This window comes from Candoia aspera, chromosome 4 (genome assembly GCF_035149785.1).
Source record: "Candoia aspera isolate rCanAsp1 chromosome 4, rCanAsp1.hap2, whole genome shotgun sequence".
Taxonomy (NCBI): domain Eukaryota; kingdom Metazoa; phylum Chordata; class Lepidosauria; order Squamata; family Boidae; genus Candoia; species Candoia aspera.
Genome location: NC_086156.1, coordinates 29,939,845 through 29,964,550, shown reverse-complemented (window position 1 = coordinate 29,964,550; position 24,706 = coordinate 29,939,845). Strand labels below are relative to the sequence as shown.

The window sequence follows — 24,706 nt, the reverse complement described above, 5'->3', positions numbered from 1 at the left end:
TTTTAATCTTCCCTAACTTTTTTTGCTTGCTAAATTAAACAACTGTCTCTGCTTTTAGCTCCAGAAACCATTCTTCCATGACCTTTTTATGGAGGTGGTTAAGTCCACAACAAAACACTCTGAGGATGGTAGTCTGATGCATCTTTAATGTGCATTTTTCTGTTTTTGAATTTCAGCATTATTTCTAGAAGTATTGAAGTATCAACATATGTCTATGTGTGGAACAACTACAGAATCATAAAACTGCCATGGGATTCACCGTGGACATGGTATTTGACCTTAATTGGAGTAGATTTTGGATACTACTGGTTTCATCGCATGGCCCATGGTAAGATTTTTATGTAATCTCATTTTTATTTTGTGAATGGTGAACATTTTGAGCTGTCTTTTGAATGGTTGCCCATAAAGAAAAGTGACCAGTGACAGAACTATATGGCTATTAATGACACAGTTGCTTTAAAGAGTTGATTCCAAGGAAATTATTCTTGGGCTATAATCTAATATGTTGTTACCCCCCTCAAAACAAATTGGGTTTTTCTATGTATAGAGTCTATACTTTAACTTTTTAGGAAACTAGTACTGTTAGTTTGTAATTTTAGTTAGATATACTGTGTTAGTGTTGATAGGTAACTTAAAGCTTAATGATTCTTAATGATTCTTATGATTTCATAAGTAATATATTGGAAAACTATAATCGCTTTGGCATTTTTAGCTTTCTTATTTACTTCTTATTATTTGTACTTTACCATTTTATTTTATTTTGTTATATTTTTTCATGTCTTTTGACTTTCCTTATGTATATCCTTTTTTAAAATGTTTAATAATAAAAAAAGTTGATTCCTTAAAGGAGCCACATCATTTTCTTTTGCCACACTTGGATGATGTGGTGATCATATCACAAATACTGGTAGAGGTAAATATTTATAAAGCTAAAACTTTTGCCATGGACACTATTTCATTTTTGCAATGACCAGTTTTTCAAGTAAATACTAATAAAAGGATTTTTAAAAGTTCAGGTATTTGAATAATCAGTGGACCAAAGTAGGAACAAACGTAATATCTCATCTACCTGCTCCTTAGGCAAACATAAAGATCATAATGCAAAAAGGACTTCAGAAGCTTCATTGTCTTTCTGCATCGGGGAGTCATTATCTTCCAGCCTGCAATAAAGTTTTTTGTTGTCAGATTTTTGGTACATGTATTAAATAGTGTAAAACTTTGCTGAGATAAGGAAATTAACTGAGTGCACTTAAATGATAATTCTTTCTTTATTATCTTCTTGTTTTGCTTCAAATTAATGGGGGATCTTCAGTGAGCTAGACGATGCATTTCTGGATTTTCTTTATATAATACTTAATATCACTGGATTTTGTATGTGGAAAACATTGGAACAGCCTCTGAAAAATGATGGGAACATATAATAAATTAATGCAGACTACTGAGTGGAAGAGCGGAATAGTCTCTGTTCCTGATGAGAACAATGATGATAGAACGAGGGATGAGGTCAGAACCAGGCTAGTACAATGTGGGGAGAGTTTCTGAGTTAAGCAGAAGAGGAAGGAGGTAATCGGACATACAGCAATCCTATGGGGAGGAACTTCAGGTTTGATTTAGGGAGAGGGTGGGTGGGATGTAAGGAAGTGCATGGAGATGAGACAATAATATAAAGGGGAGGGGAATATTCATCATAAGGAGTAGCCAAGTTGGGTGTGTGGGTGTGAGAGAGACTGGGGATATGCTTCATAAACAACAGTGTTAGCTGACTTGGCAGCACTTAATTTGTCCTTCTGAAAAACTCAGATTTTCATCTTGGGAAGTATAACATTTATACCAAGATATAACAATATGTATCATGCTGAACACAGAATTCTTTCAACCAAACTCATGCTGACAGAAGGAAAATCCGTTCTGTTTGGCAAAATGGCAATTCTTCCTTGAAAGCTGGAGATTATGAAAGTCTTTGTCTCAGCTAACTTTGTGGTAGGCAGTGAAATTTTCTAAGGTTCAAACAGAGTAATATGACAGTGGCAAAATTATTTCTTCAAGCAGTTTCTTTTTTTAGTGCCTTTAAAGGCTATGATGAAGAATAACAAGAGCAGCTCTTCCTGCCATTTCCCTGTTTTCCTATTTGTGCAGGGTACTGGAAAGGAAATAATTACAGATTGAGCATGAAAAGAAGCACAAATTGAGCACTGTCTGTATTCTGTCTCTCAGTTGTCTTCTGAGCAAGGAGAGTATACAGATGTACTGTGTTCTGATGGTTTGCTTCCAACCTGTAACACTGGATGGGTGCCAGTTAACAAGTGGAGGAGTCTTATGCCATCATATTTGTATACAGTCTGGAAAGTGCTCTTAAAATATTGTCCTTTTTCCTAACAAAGCATAATAACATAGCATAAAGGCTCTGCTATCTCCATTTTGTCTAATATTCTATGTTAAATAGTAGCCAACCAAATACATTTGGGAAGACTCACAAAATTGGACAGGAAGGCAATAGCATCCTTTCATTTCCCAGCATGTAATATTTAAACAGACATCAAGAAGAGTAGCCATTAATATCCTAATCCCCCACGGATTCATTTAATCACCTTTGAAAATGTTCTGAACTATTGACAAGCACCACGAATTCTGTAATTAAGTCATTCATTGGCAAGGAAAGAAGCACTGTGGCTAGAAAAATTGCCTACACAAATATGCTGTTTTAGCCAGTTATTAAAGGTAGGGGATCTAGTCTGGTTATGGTTGAACTAACTATGGATAAAATAGAGACAAAGAGCTAGATCTATAAATCTGAATCATGCAGAATGAATCATGACCTGAAGCTGTGGAGATAATGTAATAGAGGCTTAAGTTCTGTGGTTTTCCAGAAAAGCCAAGATTTCAGGAGTCAGGATTTTGCTATTACAAGTCCAGCCTTTCCACTTGAAGCTGCTGAATAATTGACCTGTTAACTAAACTGTAATTTTAGAAATATGTATTTCACCTTTCCAGAAGTGGAAACCAAAACAGAAATGGCAAGACACCATCAATAAGGACATGCAAATTGAGGGTCTGCTTCCTGAGGATGCAGACGATTGGGCAAAGTGGCATTTCAGGATCTGAAAAGCAGACCCTGCGATAGCTGGAAAATGCTAGGAAGAAGAAGGAGGAGACTTTTCCAGAAGTGGAATAAATACTTCCTAATGCCACAATCTGTCCTGACAAGCAGGAACCACGCCGAGACGAGGAATAAGTCTCTAGTGTTTTATTACTGCTACAGTAGACAGAAAATCCTACCAAACTGAAGAAGTGTGAGAAAACCCATACAAATAAACCCCAAAAGTCAAGGCGGGTCTGTTCTGTGTCTCTTTGAATGACAGCTCAAATTCTCTCTACTACGCATGTGTTTTCCTCCCTGGATAGGGGCCCCCTCCTGCTCACCATCAGTGCTCATGACACAATCTGCTGTAAAAATGATCAATCTTTGATCTTCAAATGGAAGATGGGAAAAAATAGCTGAAGGCAGATACAGATAAAATAAACACAAATATTGTAAAACAAAATTACAAATACCCAATTCAAACAAAATCCAATTAAAACAAAAAATTTAACCCCCCCTCTCTCTGTCATAAATCACTTCAGGGTATCCAGTGCTTTTTAGAAGAAAGCTGATAGAGGGGAAATGCAGTTACAATTAATTTTGGCAGGAAATTTCAGGGTTCCTGGCCTTGATATGGTAAATCCATGATTTTACAATCCGTGATTTTACAATTTTTAGTTGAGCAGATATGAAGGATATATTCAAGGCTGCAACTGGGAGGGGCAAGTGGGACATGTGCCCCGGGCGCTGCGCTGGGGGCAGGACCAAAATGAGCGCTGGGGGGTGCCAAAATGGGCATGGAATCCATGTTTGCCCTGGGTGACACAGATCCTAGTTGCGGCCTGGATATATTTGATTATATATATTTTGGATACAAAGGACAAAATCTGAATTTGAGTCAATAGCAAACTTCAGCAAAGGATCGTTACCTTGTCGTGGTGCTGGAGCTTGAGCACCTCAATGATGCCATGAGATAAACCGTGAAGGGCCACCCAAGACGGGAAGGTCATGACAGAGAGGTCAGACTAAATGCGATCCCTGGGGAAGGTAATGGCAACCCACCCAAGTATTCTTGCCATGAAAACTAAATGGATCAGTACAACCAGAGATATGTCGGTATACCATCGGAAGATGAGACTCTCAGGTCGGAAGATGGTCAAAATGCTACTGGGGAGGAACAGAGGATGAGTTCAACTAGCCCCAGACGTGATGACGCAGCTAGCTCAAAGCCGAAAGGACGGCTAGCAGCCGACGGTGCTGGTGGTGAACGGTGAATCCGATGTTCTAAGGATCAACACACCATTGGAACCTGGAACGTAAGATCTATGAGCCAGGGCAAATTGGATGTGGTTATTGGTGAGATGTCAAGATTAAAGACAGACATTTTGGGTGTCAGTGAACTGAAATGGACTGGAATGGGCCACTTCACATCAAATGACCACCAGATCTACTACTGTGGACAAGAGGACCACAGAAGAAATGGAGTAGCCTTCATAATTAATAGTCAAGTGGCTAAAGCAGTGCTTGGATACAATCCAAAAAACGATAGAATGATCTCAATTCGAATTCAGGGCAAGCCAACTAACATCACAGTGATCCAAATATACGCCCCAACCACAGATGCTGAAGAAGCTGAAGTAGAGCAGTTCTATGAGGATCTGCAGCACCTACTGGACAAGACGTCTAAAAGAGATGTTGTTCTCATTGCAGGAGACTGGAATGCTAAGGTGGGCAGTCAGATGACACCTGGAATTACAGGTAAGCATGGTCTGGGAGAACAAAACAAAGCAGGACATAGGCTGATAGAATTTTGCCAAGACAACTCACTCTGCATAACAAACACTTTCTTCCAACAACCTAAGAGACAGCTTTACACATGGACTTCCCCAGATGGACAACACCGAAATCAGATTGACTACATCCTTTGTAGCCAAAGGTGGCAGACATCTATACAGTCGGTAAAAACAAGACCTGGAGCTGACTGTAGTTCCGATCACGAACTTCTTCTTGCACAATTTAGGATCAGACTAAAGAGATTAGGGAAGACCCACAGATCAGCTAGATATGAGCTCACTAATATTTCTAAGGAATATGCAGTGGAGGTGAAGAATCGATTTAAGGGACTGGACTTCGTAGATAGGGTCCTGGAAGAACTCTGGACAGAAGTTCGCAACATTGTTCAGGAGGCGGCAACAAAATACATCCCAAAGAAAGAGAAAACCAAGAAGGCAAATGGCTGTCTGCTGAGACACTAGAAGTAGCCCAAGAAAGAAGGAAAGCAAAAGGCAACAGTGATATTGATATGCCCAATTAAATGCAAAATTCCAGAGGTTAGCCAGAAGAGATCAGGAATTATTTTTAAACAAGCAATGCATGGAAGTGGAAGAAGACAATAGAATAGGAAGGACAAGAGACCTCTTCCAGAAAATTAGAAACATTGGTGGTAAATTCCAGGCAAAAATGGGTATGATCAAAGACAAAGATGGCAAGGACCTAACAGAAGAAGAGGAGATCAAGAAAAGGTGGCAAGAATATATGGAAGACCCGTATAGGAAGGATAACAATATTGGGGATAGGTTTGATGATGTGGTCAGTGAGTTAGAGCCAGACATCCTGAACAGTGAGGTTGAATGGGCGGTGAGAAGCAAGGCAGCAGGAGACGACGGTATCCCAGCTGAATTGTTCAAAATCTTGGAAGATGATGCCTTAAAGGTGATGCTGGAAAAAATCAACTTATATCCCCATACCAAAAAAGGGAAACACTAAAGAATGTTCCAACTATCGAACAGTGGCACTCATTTCACATGCCAGTAAGGTAATGCTCAAGATCCTGCAAGGTAGACTTCAGCAATTCATGGAGCGAGAATTGCCAGATGTAGAAGCTGGGTTTAGAAAAGGCAGAGGAACTAGGGACCAAATTGCCAATATCCGCTGGATAATGGAAAAAGCCAGGGAGTTTCAGAAAAACATCTGTTTCTGTTTTATCGACTATTCTAAAGCCTTTGACTGTGTGGACCATAACAAATTGTGGCAAGTTCTTAGCGGTATGGGGATACCAAGTCATCTTGTCTGCCTCCTGAGGAATCTGTATAACAACCAAGTAGCAACAGTAAGAACAGACCACGGAACAACGGACTGGTTTAAGATTGGGAAAGGAGTACGGCAGGGTTGTATACTTTCATCCTTCCTATTCAACTTGTATGCAGAACACATCATGCGATATGCTGGGCTTGAGGAATCCAAGGCTGGAGTTTAAATCACTGGAAGAAACATTAACAATCTCAGATATGCAGATGATACCACTTTGATGGCTGAAAGCAAAGAGGAACTGAGGAGCCTTATGATGAAGGTGAAAGAAGAAAGTGCAAAAGCTGGCTTACAGCTAAACCTCAAAAAAACCAAGATTATGGCAACCAGCTTGATTGATAACTGGCAAATAGAGGGAGAAAACGTAGAAGCAGTGAGAGACTTTCTATTTCTAGGTGCAAAGATTACTGCAGATGCTGACTGCAGTCAGGAAATCAGAAGACGCTTAATCCTTGGGAGAAGAGCAATGACCCATCTCGATAAAATAGTTAAGAGCAGAGACATCACACTGACAACAAAGGTCCACATAGTTAAAGCAATGGTGTTCCCTGTAGTAACATATGGCTGCGAGAGCTGGACCATAAGGAAGGCTGAAAGAAAGAAGATCGATGCTTTTGAACTGTGGTGTTGGAGGAAAATTCTGAGAGTGCCTTGGACTGCAAGAAGATGAAACCAGTCCATCCTCCAGGAAATCAAGCCAGACTGCTCACTTGAGGGAATGATATTAAAGGCCAAACTGAAATACTTTGGCCACATAATGAGAAGACAGGACACCCTGGATAAGATGCTGATGCTAGGGAGAGTGGAGGGCAAAAGGAAGAGGGGCCAACCAAGGGCAAGATGGATAGATTATATTCTTGGGGTGACGGACTCGTCCCTGGGGGAGCTGGGGGTGTTGACGACTGACAGTTAGCTCTGGTGTGGGCTGGTCCATGAAGTCATGAAGAGTCGGAAGTGACTGAATGAAAAAACAACAAGAAGCAAACTTCACCTCAAGGAATAAAGAAATTCCTTTGAAGAATCAGTCTGGGCATTTTTCGTATGTTTTATATACTAGTTTAGGAGATGTAAAATCTGGAATCGAGTTCTGGATTGATTTCTGGAGCGCAAATGTGGGATCCAGTCATTTAGCCAATCAGAAGTACCTTGGTCTTCTATGGATTAAGTTCAAGATATTTGCCCATATCAGTCATCCAGTGTTTAAAGTTAGCTAATATTTGGAGGGCTCAGAACTAAGCACTGTTCCTTTGTGTTCCCTCTCTTCTCCTTGTATATATTCCATTTAATATAATTTTTCATAGCTTTAACTATGATTTATTCATTTATTTTAATGTTGTTACCTTCCCCAACTGAAAGACATAACAACATGTAAAAAAATAAGGCATAAAATTAATACAAGTCACATCAACCCTTCATAAAATGCCACGCCTACAACAATTAAGGATAAATGCATGGTGTCTTCACTGCCTTACAGAACGTGGGGCAGAGCCTAAATGCATGTCTGAAGGAAATAAGTTCCAAAATGTGGGAGCTAAAGTGTGGTCTGTGCCCCATCCACATCTTGTTTGTATGTGCGTGGACTCCCAGCAAGCCTTCTCAAGATCTCCAGCCCAGGCAAGCATATTCACCTTAACAAGATGGTGTATAAAGTATCCCAATGCTATGCTATATATGGCTTTATAGTGCTATAGTGTTATGCTGTATAGAATTTGTCTTTCCTATGCACTTTTAAATTGAATTTTGTGCTGTTAGCTCTAGTGCTTATATGTCAAAACAGGTTTCAGAGGCCAAAATGTTTTTATTCAAAAAATGGGCTATTTTCCCATTAATACTGAGGTATTTCTTGGATGACACTATTTTGAATTGGGCCCTGAAACCCATTGATAACAAGTGCATCAATTTAAGAATTATGATTATCCTGCAGAGGTGGGGATGACATGCCAGCAGTCTAGCTGCAGCATTCTGGACCAGCTACATCTTCTGAGTTGTCTCCAAAGACTGCTCAACATAGAGCATGTTACAGTAGTCCAACTGCTTGGTGATCAAGGCATGAGGTACCATTTCCCTAGCACTGGTCCAGGTCCTAAGTGATACTCCAGTCAAAGACAAGTAAAGGCCTTCCTAGATACAATTTCCACCTGCTGCTTGAGCAGGAGGCATGAGTCTAAGAAGATTCCCAGATTATAAACTCCTTTTTTTAGGGGGAGTTTGACCTTGTCAAGAGTAATTACTGCAGCCAGTGGTATCAAATGTTTATTGTTATAGAGCGACTGAGTCTTGGAGAAGTTTAATATCATCTTGTTTTGACCCATCCTTGCTTTCTGTGACATACAAGGCTCAGCCTGATATAATGATGTATAACTGTAATGGTATGTGCGAATGACCTTGGGAGATGGGGGAAAGAGATGCTGCCTAGGGAACGATCGGATAAGAAAGGGCATAGCCTGCAGCTGCATAACGGGCAGAGGAAGAAACTCAGAAAGGAACCTCCCTAACTTATCAGGCTATAAAAAACAATGGTGGAAGATTTGTACTTTCAGACTTCCAAGATTCTCTTAATGTAGTCTTACAGTAAAGTAGAATTAGCTCATCTGGTCATGTTTCCTGTCTGGTCTATCTGGGAAGGCTGACAATAACTGAGTGTCATCTGCTTATAACAGTAGGATAACTAACAGATGCCCTTTGTCAGCAATTTCATATACTGTAGATGTTAAATAGAATACAGTAGGGGAAAGCTCTGAGCTCTGATGCTCTCCCCACTGGAACAAACAAGGGCTTCAGCATGGACTACAGGTGGGAACCTCCCGTTCGTGTAGGAGATGAACCAACTCTGATCCCTTGCTGATGCTCCTTCAAGATGCTATGGTATTGAAAGCTGCCCAGTTTGTATTTTGCTCAAACTAGGAAGCTTCTCTTAAAGTGAACACATTAAATGGGCAACTCTTTCCTGGTTCTCCAGTCTGAATGCAGGCTACATTTCAGTGTGAGGACAGCAGCAGAAACAACCAAAACTATGGTAGTGGAGGAAAAAATAATATGCTTTAAAGATTATAGAAATCTTGGGGAAACGTCTGTTAGTAAATGGTCAAGGATACAAAGAAGTCATTTGTGAAGAGAGGATGTTCAAATTAATTAGTGTTTTTTATATCTCCTCCTCCCCTCATTCTTGAATCCAGCCATTGAAGTTTTTGAAAAAGAGCCTTCAAAATTGTGTTAGTCATTAGGAATCTCTGAAAATAATAAGACTTCTAAAAGTTTTCAGAAAACAATATTGTAATCCCAGTGCCCTTGAAGTGTATAGTAATACTGCAGTCATAAATATACACAATGATGATAACCAGAAATGACTGCTCTGGGCAAGTTCTCGTAGAGGGATTTGTTTTGTGTTATTGCTGGTGCAGATGAAACCCTCCCTTAACCAGCCTTTCAGTGATTTGAGCTGTCACCAAGTATAGGATCTAGATTGCCTGGAAAAAGTCAGAATACACAGTGGATTTCAATGGTACAATAGGCAGCTTGTTTTGTATGAAATCTAACTCAATGAAGCTGTGTCTACAGGAAAATACATAATACTCTGCACTTATGACAGTAATCTAGCTTCATGCTAGCATCTTACTGTAACTAAGTGCAAAAAATAATTGTATCTGGGGAAGAAAACTGGGGGAATTTAGCATGCCAAATTTGCCCACAGAGGCAGAGGTCTGCACAGAGTGTCTGACTTCATGTCAGGCATAGCAATAAATCTAGACACTTCGACCCATACAGAGGAACTGGCTTAGAGCAGAAGTTCACAGACATGACTTGGTTAGATAAGTTCTTTTATTACAGGCAGATAAAAGCTCTATACAGTATACGTAAAAGATCTGGCTGCTGCAGGATGCAGAAGTTAAGCCATGTATCCATGTCTGTGTGTGTCTGCTGAAGGGTTTATATTCTGGGACTTTTTCTGCTGCTTTATAAAAACAATTTAAATGTGACCATTCACCTGCCAGCTTTCAGAGGAGACACCTGCTCAGTGTTAACTGTCTAGTCTGAGAACTGCTGGTTCCTGCCTGACCAGCATCAGCTCAGACAGAATGGCAGTGCTATTTTTATATTTCTTCCCTTAGTTGCGTTGTTTTGTTTCCCAAAAGTATATGTGAAACAGCACTGCTTATAAATACTTCAGTTTTCTTGTGAAGAGAATATTATGTGTCATAAGAATGTTGCAGCAACGATCGCCCCACTCCTAAGTTCTTTATACCAGGCAATTACTGCCAGTTCAGACTTTGCCAATGTATCTCTAAAGTTAGATTTTCCCCTTATATTTATGTTGAACCACATTTGCTGTTTTAATTAATATCTAATGCTTTGGTAATATTTTCTAATGTGGAAGAGGCTTTTGTACTTATTCTGAGAGTGCTTGAGATTTTATGTGTTTGTGTGTTAGCAAATTGTTTGTAGTGTTTTGCAACTTGCTTGATTGTTGGAAGTTTTAGAGGTAGTATTAATTGGTACCATTATTTTGCTTCATTATTCTGAAACCTACCTGGCTGTCCACCCTTCTTAATGTAATAAAGTCCAGTTCCTTCATCATGTCTTCCTTTGAGATTTAATGGAAGATGATTCTGCAATTTAAAAGAAAAAAACAGATTCACACACACTTCTTGGCCATATCATAACTAAATAATTGCAATTTCTTTTTTTGCTCTGCAAATTTTAACATGGTGGATGGTGCTGTCTTGGAGTTTATATGGCTTCAGTTTTAAGTTTTTAAGTTTTTCCTTGATGATTATATACCTCTCAGAGCCTGCAGGAATGGAGTGGCATAGAAATTCCAGTAAGTAAGTAAACAAACAAACAAATAAATATGATTATATTCTCCTTTGAAATAAATTTAAAAAACACATTTTCTTCTAGCTGAATGAGAGCTGATATGCAAAAGATTTTTTTCCCCTGCATATTAATTCCAATGTCCCTAGTTTCGAATGAGGCTTTCCAAAGTCTTCATTTGACTACATTTCTGCTCACCTCAATTCAAAACCGGATCTGTATATTTACAAGGCTTCTGGTGGGAATGGCGGACTGAACAGCTGTGCCCGTGGGTTCAGCGGGCGGAGCTGACATTGAGGTAATTTTTTTCGGGCTCAGGCAGGTTTTCCTGAAGCCCAGAAACGTTTTCCGGATCAAGGAGAATACTTGGAATCATCCCATCTGTCCTCTGGACAGCTGCTTGCAGCCAAAAGATCGCAAACAGCGTTTCACATTCGACTGGTAAGAACCAGCTGGGAGCCGGGGACTTCATCACTTTCCAAGCTGTGCTGTAGCGTTAAAAGAACATTAAGACCGGCCACTCCATTTCTAAGTCATCAATTTGTATTTTTTTTTAAGCGTATGTACCCCAAGAGAGGCTTTCTACAGTGAGGAGAAGCTGGTTCTCTTGGTGCTTAATGTTATTTTGGGGATTACTTTTTAGTTTTGGATTTTGTTTTCCTTCCAAATATAAAGGAGGATTGAGAGTAAACAATTGTCTTCCTGTTAATATTTTTCTATTAAATTTGAAGATATTAGCATTTTCCTACACATTGAATTGGCTGATTTGAACCTTCAGCTTTCTGGTTTCACTTTCCCTTGGGAACTGTCTGCTTATCTCACTTTCACTTTATGTAAACACACTTTGGAACTCTTTCATATCTTTGACTTTTGCTGGTTAAGCTTCTAGGTGGTGCCATAATCTACTGTGTGAGAGATGGAGGATTTCAAACAGATTCTTTCTGACTTCCACCAAGATTTTAAACAGATTTCTTCTGACTTCTATCAAGCTTATATGCAAGATATTCAGGACGTTGTAGAAAATATGAGATCTAAAATGTGCCATCAGGTTGGGGATGTGGTGGATGAAATTGAAGAATTTGAGATAGAAAGGTTGTTTTTTTTTAAGAGTGAGATTGGGATTTTTACTGAGATGCTGGATGAAGATTGGTTAGTGGAGTTGGAGAAATCTAAGGGAGAGAGTGATCTGCAAGCCGTAAGTAAAATCGATCTCCTTGTGGAATGCCATGAAAAGAACCTGGAATCTTTGAGGGGGGCAGTTGGGCTGTTTGATTCTTTCAAGAGAAAAGCTCTGTGTCCATTGTGGGGATATGTAACTGCTTTGGTTTATTTTGAAGTGGGATAAGGGTTGAAGAATGTTTATCTGGTTTGCTTTAAGGATTTGATTGATGGTATTTGCCTTTAAAGATCTGGATTTACTGTTTTGAATTGGCTTTGTTTTTGGGGTTTATTAAGATTAAAACTGTTGTATTAGGGTTAAAGAATGTTTATCTGGTTTGCTTTAAGGATTTGATGTTATTCATTTTTAAAGATATGGAATTATTGTTTTGAATTGTCCTTGTTTTTTGGGTTTATTAAGATTAGGATTATTAAAATTGTTGTATTATTAAGTATAATAGACAACTTATGTGCTTTTTAATTTGATTCTTATTAGACAGAAATATATAGAATAGTGGTAGGAAGGGAATAATTAAATATGTATTATCTTTTGGAGGGAAGAAAGATGTTTAGGAGGTTTATATGAACTTTTTTTCTTTATTTTAATAAAAGGGGGAGGAGTAACTGTACTTAGTGATTTTTATTATGTGCCAAAGTGGAATGATTTATAGAAATAATGTGGTTTTGGTTTAATATAGAGTAAGAGATCGAATATGGAAATTTTTGTATATTCTGGCTGTTAAAAGTCAGAAGCTACATCTTTTTGTAACTTTGAAATTTTTTTCTCTTGTGTTTCTGCACTTTTTTAGTTTTTTTATTTCTTTGTAGTTTTTTGTTTTTTGTAGTTTTTATTCTTCTCTTGAAACTTAATAAAATTTACTATAGAATAAAAAAAATCAGATCTGTATATTTACATATTGCAACTGTGAAAGCTGCTATTTATTCCCACTTCTGCTTTTTGCAGTTTAACTAGGTACCAGACTGTGAGGATCTCTTAGTTGTTGCATTGTCTGAACAAAATTTTAAAGCTCAGTTGTATAATGAATGAAATTAAATATATTTCCTGTGTGGCCCTAGGAATTCATATGCATAGCCTTAAAACCACAATAAAAATACTTCAGACTGCTTATATATATAGTTACTGGCATCCTAGGGATAAAGATAAAGTTCAGTTTATAAAACCTGGGCAAAAAAGGATGTAACTTTTTCCTTTCTCCCTTGGGGTGAATCTCAGCTGAAATAACTGACAATTTCTGGACTTACAGAAGGAAATTATGAGCTAAGATGAATATCCAGATGTTTGCTGGCCAGATGGATAATGTTACATTTTGGAAGACAATGTTATACCTGTATCGCCTGACAGGAAGTTGTAGACACACGTAGCTTTTTAAAAAAAATACATCTGTGTATCCTTGATTAAAAGAAAAAAGGTCTTCAATTTCTAAGAAGTTTGCAGTTTATTAAAAGTAAGCCTGTAACAGTTCTGAATAAATCTGTACAGTGTGGAAGTATTTTTACAATAATAATAATAGCATCTTTTAAGTTCCCTTGAATACCCTTTGTGCTTCGTTTTGAATTCACAGGCGGCTTGGCTTCTAGTGTTGTCTTTTCATCTTTAGAAAATAGGTATGCTATTAATTCACATTCTTCATATGGTCATTTCCCATGTTTCATGCTATTTATTTACAAACCTGAAAACCATGACTCTTCCTTTTTCACACATCCACACCTTTTTGCTCATTCCACTTCATATTTGTTTCTGTTTGCATTACTTGAAGCAGATGTCTGATATACAGTAAACGTTAAGCTCATGAGGAAGGAATACAAGTTTATTCAGCCTTTAATTTAACATTGCATGCTATTGTGGAGTTCGTTACTTATTTCTTGCCCCAATATCTTAGAAGACGTTTTACTAGAGCTCGTTTTGACCAATTAGACTCTATGGTAAGATATGGGAGGTTCCAAGGAATTCCATACAAAGAAACCTGATGTATTTGTGGCACCCCAGCTGTTGAAGGTAACACACATATCTTATTTGATTGCAAATTATACTCTGTAGAAGGGACTGACCACTTAGATTTATATTTAAAAAAACAAAAAATACTGGAGCAGCCAGCAGAAACTTTCTTACTTTTTACAGGGTAAGAATCAGCTCATTACCAGTAAGACTGCACTCTTCATATCAAAGGCAGTCTTAAAGAGGACAGATTACTTAGACCAGATTGGAGTTGACTGTAGGGGTGATATGAACTTGTATTACAGTTTTACTTGCATCTACTTGTTTTTACTTGTATGTTATTTTAATGTCTTTCATACCTGATACGGTCAAAAGACTAAATAAAGTATCTATCATCTATTTCTTAAAGACATTAAGTATATGTTTACGCTTATTCTAAAGGGGGGACACCATTGTTGAGCTGAAATGGAAACTGTTCTTTCTTATAGCATTTACCCCATTCCATTCCAAAAATTCCTCCTTTTGGTGATACTCAAGAGTTGGCTGTGTATGGATTAAAAGCATATGTCAATTCAGATTAAGGATATTCTGCCCACATTCTGTATTGGGTTTGTGACACTGCATAGCCAAATCTAACTGGTTACTTGATTGTGTGATGTCATATAGATTAAATGATCACTGGCTGACACACATAACAAAATGAGATATTAAAAATTGGTACTGAAAGCAGCATGACAGGCAACAAATTTGTTTCTTTTGATTGCATTGTCCTTTTTCCATAATCCTGGTTTGGCATTAGTAGTTCAGTTGGTCCTTGCATCCATGAATTATTTAGAGACTTTGGTGGGGATCAAAACAGGAATAAGTCATGAAATTATGAACAAGCCATATACTCTTCCATTTGCGTGCCCTACAAAATTGTAGTGGAAATCTGAATTCCACCCAAAAAAAAAAATGATTTATTGCTTCCAAACAAATACTAAAATTTTTATTTACTACCCTAGTTAACTCATTATTCTAAGTCATAAGTTAATATGGTAATCATGGCCCCTAAAATTGTTGCAGACATTTCCTGTAATGCCAACCAGGTCCTCTGCCTCCCCTAATATTCTCTTCTTAGATACTGTTAACTAAAAACATTAAATGAAAATGGCTGGCCAAAGCACCAGCATTTTTCTTCCCAAGAATGCCTCAAATGGTCAGTGTAACCAACAAGCATAAAAAACAATAATCATGGGTGGCTGCAGCACAGTGCTTTGTTTGGCAGTGTGTTTTTCTTCCCATTAAAACATCTGGGGCAGTAGGGACCCCTCTAGGAATCTAGGGGGCTGAGCATACCACTTTGCCTTTTAGTAAATGGGAAGTTGTTGACAGAACAAATATAGTATAGCTGGCATTTTGTGTGAACACTTATGGGATTATGGTAAATCAACAGCAAATGGGTAATCTTTTGAGCAAGATATTTCAACTGTTATCACAGGATTGTGTGGGTATTTTGGAGCACATCTGAAACATCAATAGATATTAGAGACAATTCAGTTAAAGAAAAACAGGAGAGCCACTGGTCTAGATGGCTTTCCTGTTGAATGATAATCTTTTATAATGTATTGGCCCCATTTTTTTAGAGGTTTGTAATGAATCATTTATATCTGGTGAATTGCTTTATGAGGCTTTTATAATATTGATTTTAAAACTAGCTAAAGGTTCTAAATTCTGCATAAATTATAGAGCCATATAATTCAGTAGATACTGTCCTAAGATATGAATTGCTTTGTTGGCTAGATGATTGCAGAGTGTGTTACTATACATAATTCATCCATCTCAGTCTAGATTTATTAAAAATCCAGCAAAGGCCTGGAGGAATTCATATAGTTTTCTTGGCAAGATTTTTACAACTGGTTTACCATTACTGCCTTCTTAGGGCTGAGCGAGAGCCACAGGTACAAAATCTGCCAGTCAGCTTTGTGTCTAAGGCAGGACTAGAACTTGCAGCCTCTTGGTTTTAGCTTGGTGCCTTAAACCACTACACCAAAATGGCTCTGAAAGAAGTACTAGTCTTTCTAATTAATAATTAGCAGATACCATAGCAATGATAAAATGTCTTCTATAGATGGTGTATTTTATACAATAATTTCAATACAGTATGCAGTAACTAAGGGCTAAGCAAGTTATGCAGAATTCAACTAGATCACCATCTGATTTTGTTCCAAACAAACTATTTCTTAAAGTTTACCATCAAAAGAGAGGATGTCTGTTTGAAAGAGGGGAAAGAATTAGCATCATTTTAAAATGTTTAACATACAGTAACCCTAGGAATCTGAAATTAAAACTGTTATGAGAAGCAGTTGAAACAAAGCACAGAATGAAAGCTGTGCCTTGCAGTCTTGGCCATTGTTATATTATTGCAGAGTCCCACAGGCAAGCCTAATATGAACAGTACAGAGACTTCACATCCTGGCTCTTTTGATTCTTTTGTTTGCCCTCCAACCTGCACGCCCAGGAACTTTCAGTTGAGAAAGATTTATGAAGCCCTCACTTGCAGGGTCAGCCCTGTTATATCATCAGAATATCATCCTTCTTAAAAAATAATAACATCCATCCACAGCTCTGTAGGGTGGCCTTTCTTGGTATCAGTGTTCTCTGTTTGTCTTCACAATCTGTGCACACAAACGCTTTCTCCCTCCCAGTTCCAAGCAGGATGTCCATCATTCTGTTAGGCACAGTAGCTTGGGCTCTTGTTATCTGTCAGCCCTGAGTCATCCAAGGTAACTGATATATTGGAGAGTTGATGGAAACTTCGGAGGGGTGGAACCAAGAATCATGAGGAGACATGCTTAGATTTAGTGGTTTCCACATCAGAAGACATAAACAGAACAAACTGAAGGCTTAAGAAAATTCACCTTTCATAGTCCTGTCAAAAACAAGTATATTAACATAGATTGGAAATATTCCACATTGATTCCATCCTTAAAACAATTAGCCCTTAATTGGAAGATGCAAATATAAACAATTAAATTATGAATGTCCAAAGTGTACTAGAGACTATAATAATATTTTTTTTCTCAAACTGCTAACTTTCGTGCACTTAAAACTTAATAATTTGACTTAACCAATCCAATGCCTTGTTATTTATATATATTTCACAATAGTAAATAGGGCATATAATAGCCTTATGTATTTATCTCTCACAATGTCCTTTAATTTACAATGATTTCATAAGCTCCTTTTTTCTTCAATCCTCATTTCAAATTTTCTTTGTCTGCTGTGTTGAGAACTTAAGCTTCAATAAAAAAAAATATATTTCTGGGTACTTAGCCAGGCATTGTTAAGAGTTAATATTCCCACTCTTCTTTGTCAGGAGTCATGGGATTTCTAACATCCGCAAAACAGACAGGAACTTGGGTTTATGCCTTAAACAAAGGATGAATTTTTTCCACCACATGATCTATAGTGCAATTACTTGTAAAAAAGCAATATTTGAATACAATAAACTGAACAATCTGTAAGGATTGTTTTTTTCCAGTAGGACACAAGCTGTGAAATTAAAAAGACATGCGGAATTTACATCATGCTTCACTGTGAATATATAGAATTAACAAAAAAAGTGCATAGGTAGCCAGGACCTGAGGGTGGAATGGTAGACAAAGGAATTATGGGAATGTTTGAAGCTCAAGGCACCAAGCCCTACAGGCCTTTTTAAGCTCTTCCTTCTCCTGTGTGTTGGCTTCTATATTTGATGCAGTGCTCAATAGGTGCCCCAGAGTGCATAGCCTGTTGGCAAGTATATCAAGTGCTGACCAATGGAGTAGGATTCACAATTCTTTTGCTTAGAGAAAGGGTATTGTTCCTATACAACTGAAGAACTGACGGTATTTGCTGGGAGCACATAGTATGATGATTCCTGTATTGCTGAGAAATAAAGGAGGAGAAATCGATCAAATTATGCTTCTGCAGTTTGTCTTCCAAAAAGGCTCATCCCATTTGGGGATAAAAACTGTTTCAGGGTCACACTAATTGAAAACAAGTATCATTCAAAGACAGCCTGGATTCTGTATATGCTAATTTAATGGGAGATTGCAAGGACTATTTCAATATTGATCTGCACTTGTTAAGACCTTCTGGGTCTAAATATTGCACTTTATTGCTTGCTTGGAGAAGAATCTACACAATAGCAATTACCTTTCCCCAACTCTCAAACTGTTTTATTATTGAGCCAAGATACACAGCTGGGAGAAACAGATTCCTCCCTGGTCCTTCACCTGAGTTTCAGTTGTACATGGAAAGCTAGCTTCCTTATTTGTGAGGGAAAATGTGTTTGAAAATTATTTGGGCTTCAAATATAGCTTTAGTTTTCTGACAACTTTCATAATAAGCTAGTTTACCAAACTCCATTGATTTACACTGTTTTAGTCTTATGAAGCCAGCTGAATGCATCTATGTTGAAACAGATCATTTTAATTTCATTAACAGGCCAAGTTAAAGATAAGGTTTTTAAAAGAAAATACTATCCTAGCATAAAAGACACCTCTAAAGTTTAATCAGGTGAATAATTTTAAAAAGTGAATTGTACAGTGTTATTTCAGGAGCTTAGCTTTAAAAATTGGACAGCAAACAGTCTTGCCATTACTGTTGACAGCATCTGACGTGAGCGGCATCTCAAATCTAATGGTGGTTTTGCTTGGCTGGATTGAATGATCACATTCCTCAAGTTTTTGTATCCCATTGACTGTGCTGGTGACAAGATCTCAGTCAACAGGCTGAAAGTCATCAACTATTCAGCATATTGCTCACATGTGTCACACTGTACTGTCTTTTTTTTCTGCCAGAGACTTGAAATACTTTATTAGAAGAGTTTTATAGGGATACATTTAGAAAACAGTAAACTATTTCCATCTTCTTTTCCCTTCTCATTCATTTGTTGATTAATTTATTTCATTTACTGACACCCTAATAGTTTCTTTCCAGTTTTTTAAAACATTCAAATTTCTAGCAGAAGCAGTGGCTTTCCACCAGCTCCCATCTTGGAACTGAGAATTAAACAAAATACAAAATAGAAGATAACCAGGCTCTCTCTGCTGCACAGTAGTGCCTCCTGACAGCTAATTAGCATATGTCAAGGGAGCTACAGCCAAGAGAACCATATAGCCAAGCTGAGAGGATGCCCTAGGAGATGGGGAAAGTAATGTTGAGGGCAGAGCCAAATGGGACTCCTGAGGCAGCAGTGCATGCAAGAGACAAATGGAAGTGCTTTGAGTCTTCCTGCAATGAAGAAAAACTGAAGACCTTTCAGAAACCTTCCCCTTTCCCAACAGACTAGGCATCAGGTGGCACTAACTGCACCAATCCTTTCTTGGTCTGAAACACCACCCCTTCCATACTAGCAAGAAGGAGCACAAGGAGGAGAGCCCAACAAGACAGCTAGCCAGCATGCAAACTCAGGGGCTAGAGAGAAGAGATAAGGTTTGGATGGGCTCTGGTTGATGTAATGGGCAGAAGGAATAACCAAGACAGTGGTCGGATAAAAATAAATCTATGAATGTAGAAATGTAATTTGAGGAAGCATCTCAGACATGGCCCTCCCTAGTTCTCATGAAGATAAAGAGACAGAGTGGGGAAGTGCATTCAGACTTTCAGGATTCTGTTACTATAACATAATAAAAGTTGCGTTAGCTTGCATGTCTTTGGTTTCCAAGTTTGGTCTACCTTGGAGGGCTGACATCAATCTTTCAAGTCTCAGTGCGCTTCCCTCTCCCTCCCTTTATCTTCATTATTGCTAGGGAGGGTCATGTCTGAAACACTTTCTCAAATTACATTTCTGCCCTAGACTCAGATTTATTTTATCTGACCATTGTCTAGGTCATGGCTGTTCCTCCTGTTCCTCAAGGTTATTCCCGCTGTCCATTACAGCTACACATGCAAGGCCTAGAAACCCCAGCCACATTTCTTCTCCCCCACTGATGCTTTTTCCAGAGCAGAGTTTGAGTATTCTTTTTAAGGAATCAGCTATGTGAGTACAATTCATCCCCATCACCCAGGGCTGCAACTGGGGGTGGGGGGCAACCGGGGCATGTGCCCCGGGCCCCGCGCTGGTGGGGCACCACAATGAGAGCTGGTGGGACGCCAAAATGAGCGCTGGGGGGGTGCCGAAATGGGCACGGAATCCATGTTTGCCCTGGATGACACAGACCCTAGTTGCAGCCCTGCCCTCACCTGCCTAACTGTAGGCAAAGAGAGGGACTGAAGGAATGAGATGAACACTATGATCTCACATTCAAGACTTTCAGCCGCAGATGCCCTAAGCAATGAAAAAGATCCCCTGTCCATGGAGCAAGACACAAGCCATGCCACTTCTTAATGGGTTTAGTCCAGGAGGACAGTTAGCCACCAACTAATATTTCCAAAAATCTGTCCATTAAAGCTTTAATATGGAGACATTAAAGTCAACAGGAGAAGCTATCCTTCTGGATGACTTATTTGTCAGAAGTCTACCAACACATTCCATTCAGAATACCCATTTCAGAGGTTCCTGATGTTTGCATACAGGAACAGAGTTTCAATTCAGACTATTCCTTTTAGTGTGTCACCTGTGTCCCATAAAGTGGCAGTCAATCATATAGAGCAGAGGGCACTGTGACTGGCCCTGAAAGCACTATCAGAGTAGGTAAGGGGTTATATTGATTAGTACAAATGGACATTCAGCTAAAGCCCATTTAAATCATTAGACCCAAAATAGATCAAAGAGCCTTCAGAGAGAGTCCACTTATCTAGGGACATAGACGAAGAAACACCTGCTGTCTATAGCTATCTGGTATTTCCCTATATGGGACTTGGCATTAATATTCAACGTCTTAATGACAGCCCTTCTTGAACTCAATAGATGAATTCCCACCAACAGTCTTGGAAACCAGGCATTTGATAACCTTGGAAGATTAGGAAAATAGGGTACTGTCAGGTGTATCCTGGCCAGATCCCTGCTTCATACCTAAATCAGTTTCGAAATTCCAGTGAGCACACAAAAGTGTTTCCCAATTTTCCTTGGATTTCTTCACCCCAGAGAACCCTTGATATGTGAACAGCTCTGAGGATCTACCTCAAATGAACTTTAGAAGGGCTAGGGGCTGGTAGTTTATTTCCTACAGAGGAGGAAGTTAAGGCAAGCAAATTTCTCATTCCAGAATTAATACATAGATTGGAAAATGCATTGCCTTGGCATTCACAGCCAGCAAGATGCTGCTGCTTTCTTGCTTCTCAGCGGTCTCTGTGAAAGAACAACTATTGGTGGCCTTAATGGCAGAAGTATAGACATTGTCATGCTGGAGCCTGAGCACCTCAATGATGCCATGAGCTAAACCGTGAAGGGCCACCCAAGACGGGAAGGTCATGACAGAGAGGTCAGACTAAATGCGATCCCTGGGGAAGGTAATGGCAACCCACCCCAGTATTCTTGCCGTGAAAACTAAATGGATCAGTACAACCAGAGATATGTCGGTATACCATCGAAAGATGAGACCCCCAGGTCAGAAGATGGTCAAAATGCTACTGGGGAGGAACAGAGGATGAGTTCAACTAGCCCCAGACGTGATGACGCAGCTAGCTCAAAGCCGAAAGGACGGCTAGCAGCCGACGGTGCTGGTGGTGAATGGCGAATCTGATGTTCTAAGGATCAACACACCATTGGAACCTGGAATGTAAGATCTATGAGCCAGGGCAAATTGGATGTGGTTATTGGTGAGATGTCAAGATTAAAGATAGACGTTTTGGGCATCAGTGAACTGAAATGGACTGGAATGGGCCACTTCACATCAGATGACCACCAGATCTATTACTGTGGACAAGAGGACCACAGAAGAAATGGAGTAGCCTTCATAATTAATAGTAAAGTGGCTAAAGCAGTGCTTGGATACAATCCAAAAAATGATAGAATGATCTCAATTCAAATTCAGGGCAAGCCATCTAACATCACAGTGATCCAAATATACGCCCCAACCACAGATGCTGAAGAAGCTGAAGTAGAGCAGTTCTATGAGGATCTGCAGCACCTACTGGACAACACGCCTAAGAGACATGTTATTTTCATCATGGGAGACTGGAATGCTAAGGTGGGCAGTCAAATGACACCTGGAATTACAGGTAAGCATGGCCTGGGAGAACAAAACGAAGCAGGACATAGGCTGATAGAATTTTGCCAAGACAACTCACTCTGCATAACAAACACTCCCTTCCAACAACCTAAGAGACGGCTTTATACATGGACTTCCCCAGATGGACAACACTGAAATCAGATTGACTACATCCTTTGCAGCCAAAGGTGGCGGACATCTATACAGTCGGTAAAAACAAGACCTGGAGCTGACTGTAGTTCCGATCACAAACTTCTTCTTGCACAATTTAGGTTCAGACTAAAGAGATTAGGGAAGACACACAGATCAGCTAGATATGAGCTCACTAATATTCCTAAGGAATATGCAGTGGAGGTGAAGAATCGATTTAAGGGACTGGACTTCGTAGATAGGGTCCTGGAAGAACTCTGGACAGAAGTTCACAACATTGTTCAGGAGGTGGCAACAAAATACATCCCAAAGAAAGAGAAAACCAAGAAGGCAAAATGGCTGTCTGCTGAAACACTAGAAGTAGCTGAAGAAAGAAGGAAAGCAAAAGGCAACAGTGATAGGGGGAGATACTCCCAATTCAATGCAAAATTCCAGAGGTTAGCCAGAAGAGATCAGGAATTATTTTTAAACAAGCAATGTTTGGAAGTGGAAGAAGACAATAGAATAGGAAGGACAAGAGACCTCTTCCAGAATATTAGAAACATTGGAGGTAAATTCCAGGCCAAAATGGGTATGATCAAAAACAAAGATGGCAAGGACCTAACAGAAGAAGAAGAGATCAAGAAAAGGTGGCAAGAATATACAGAAGACCTGTATAGGAAGGATAACAATATCGGGGATAGCTTTGACGGTGTGGTCAGTGAGCTAGAGCCAGACATCCTGAAGAGTGAGGTTGAATGGGCCTTAAGAAGCATTGCTAATAACAAGGCAGCAGGAGACGATGGCATCCCAGCTGAACTGTTCAAAATCTTGCAAGATGATGCTGTCAAGGTAATGCATGCTATATGCCAGCAAATTTGGAAAACACAAGAATGGCCATCAGACTGGAAAAAATCAACTTATATCCCCATACCATAAAAGGGAAACACTAAAGAATGTTCCAACTATTGAACAGTGGAACTCATTTCACATGCCAGTAAGGTAATGCTCAAGATCCTGCAAGGTAGACTTCAGCAATTCATGGAGCGAGAATTGCCAGATGTAGAAGCTGGGTTTAGAAAAGGCAGAGGAACTAGGCACCAAATTGCCAATATCCGCTGGATAATGGAAAAAGCCAGGGAATTTCAGAAAAAACATCTATTTCTGTTTTATTGACTATGCTAAAGCCTTTGACTGTGTGGACCATAACAAATTGTGGCAAGTTCTTAGTGGTATGGGGATACCAAGTCATCTTGTCTGCCTCCTGAGGAATCTGTATAACGACCAAGTAGCAACAGTAAGAACAGACCACGGAACAACGGACTGGTTTAAGATTGGGAAAGGAGTACGGCAGGGCTGTATACTCTCACCCTACCTATTCAACTTGTACGCAGAACACATCATGCGACATGCTGGGCTTCAGGAATCCAAGGCTGGAGTTAAAACTGCTGGAAGAAACATTAACAATCTCAGATATGCAGATGATACCACTTTGATGGCTGAAAGCGAAGAGGAACTGAGGAGCCTTATGATGAAGGTGAAAGAAGAAAGTGCAAAAGCTGGCTTGCAGCTAAATCTCAAAAAAACCAAGATTATGGCAACCAGCTTGATTGATAACTGGCAAATAGAGGGAGAAAATGTAGAAGCAGTGAAAGACTTTGTATTTCTAGGTGCGAAGATTACTGCAGATGCTGACTGCAGTCAGGAAATCAGAAGATGCTTAATCCTTGGGAGAAGAGCAATGACCAATCTCGATAAAATAGTTAAGAGCAGCGACATCACACTGACAACAAAGGTCCGCATAGTTAAAGCAATGGTGTTCCCCATAGTAACATATGGCTGCGAGAGCTGGACCATAAGGAAGGCTGAGAGAAAGAAGACAGATGCTTTTGAACTGTGGTGTTGGAGGAAAATTCTGAAAGTGCCTTGGACTGCAAGAAGATGAAACCAGTCCATCCTCCAGGAAATAAAGCCAGACTGCTCACTTGAGGGAATGATATTAAAGGTAAAACTGAAATACTTTGGCCACATAATGAGAAGACCGGACACCCTGGAGAAGATGCTGATGCTAGGGAGAGTGGAGGGCAAAAGGAAGAGGGGCCGACCAAGGGCAAGGTGGATGGATGATATTCTAGAGGTGATGGACTCGTCCCTGGGGGAGCTGGGGGTGTTGATGACCGACAGGAAGCTCTGGCGTGGGCTGGTCCATGAAGTCATGAAGAGTCAGAAGCGACTAAGCAAATAAACAACAAAAAGTGGCTCTGGGAGAGAGTCACCTGCCTTTCTGAAACATTATTAAATAGGAAAGCTTATTTTGTCAGACACAGACTTTGGTGACACTGAGTTACTTCGAGTACTGTAAAC

General features: G+C 39.4%; 1 protein-coding gene across 2 annotated transcripts in view; it reads left to right on the top strand.

Moving 5' to 3' along the window:
- The window catches only part of AGMO (alkylglycerol monooxygenase), a 147,164-nt gene that overhangs the window by 21,299 nt on the left and 101,159 nt on the right, over positions 1 to 24,706 (top strand). For both annotated transcript variants that reach the window (XM_063303717.1, XM_063303718.1), the window contains exon 3: positions 177 to 328. In XM_063303717.1, coding sequence (XP_063159787.1) covers positions 177 to 328 — 152 coding nt within the window. The remainder of the gene's footprint in view (positions 1 to 176; positions 329 to 24,706) is intronic.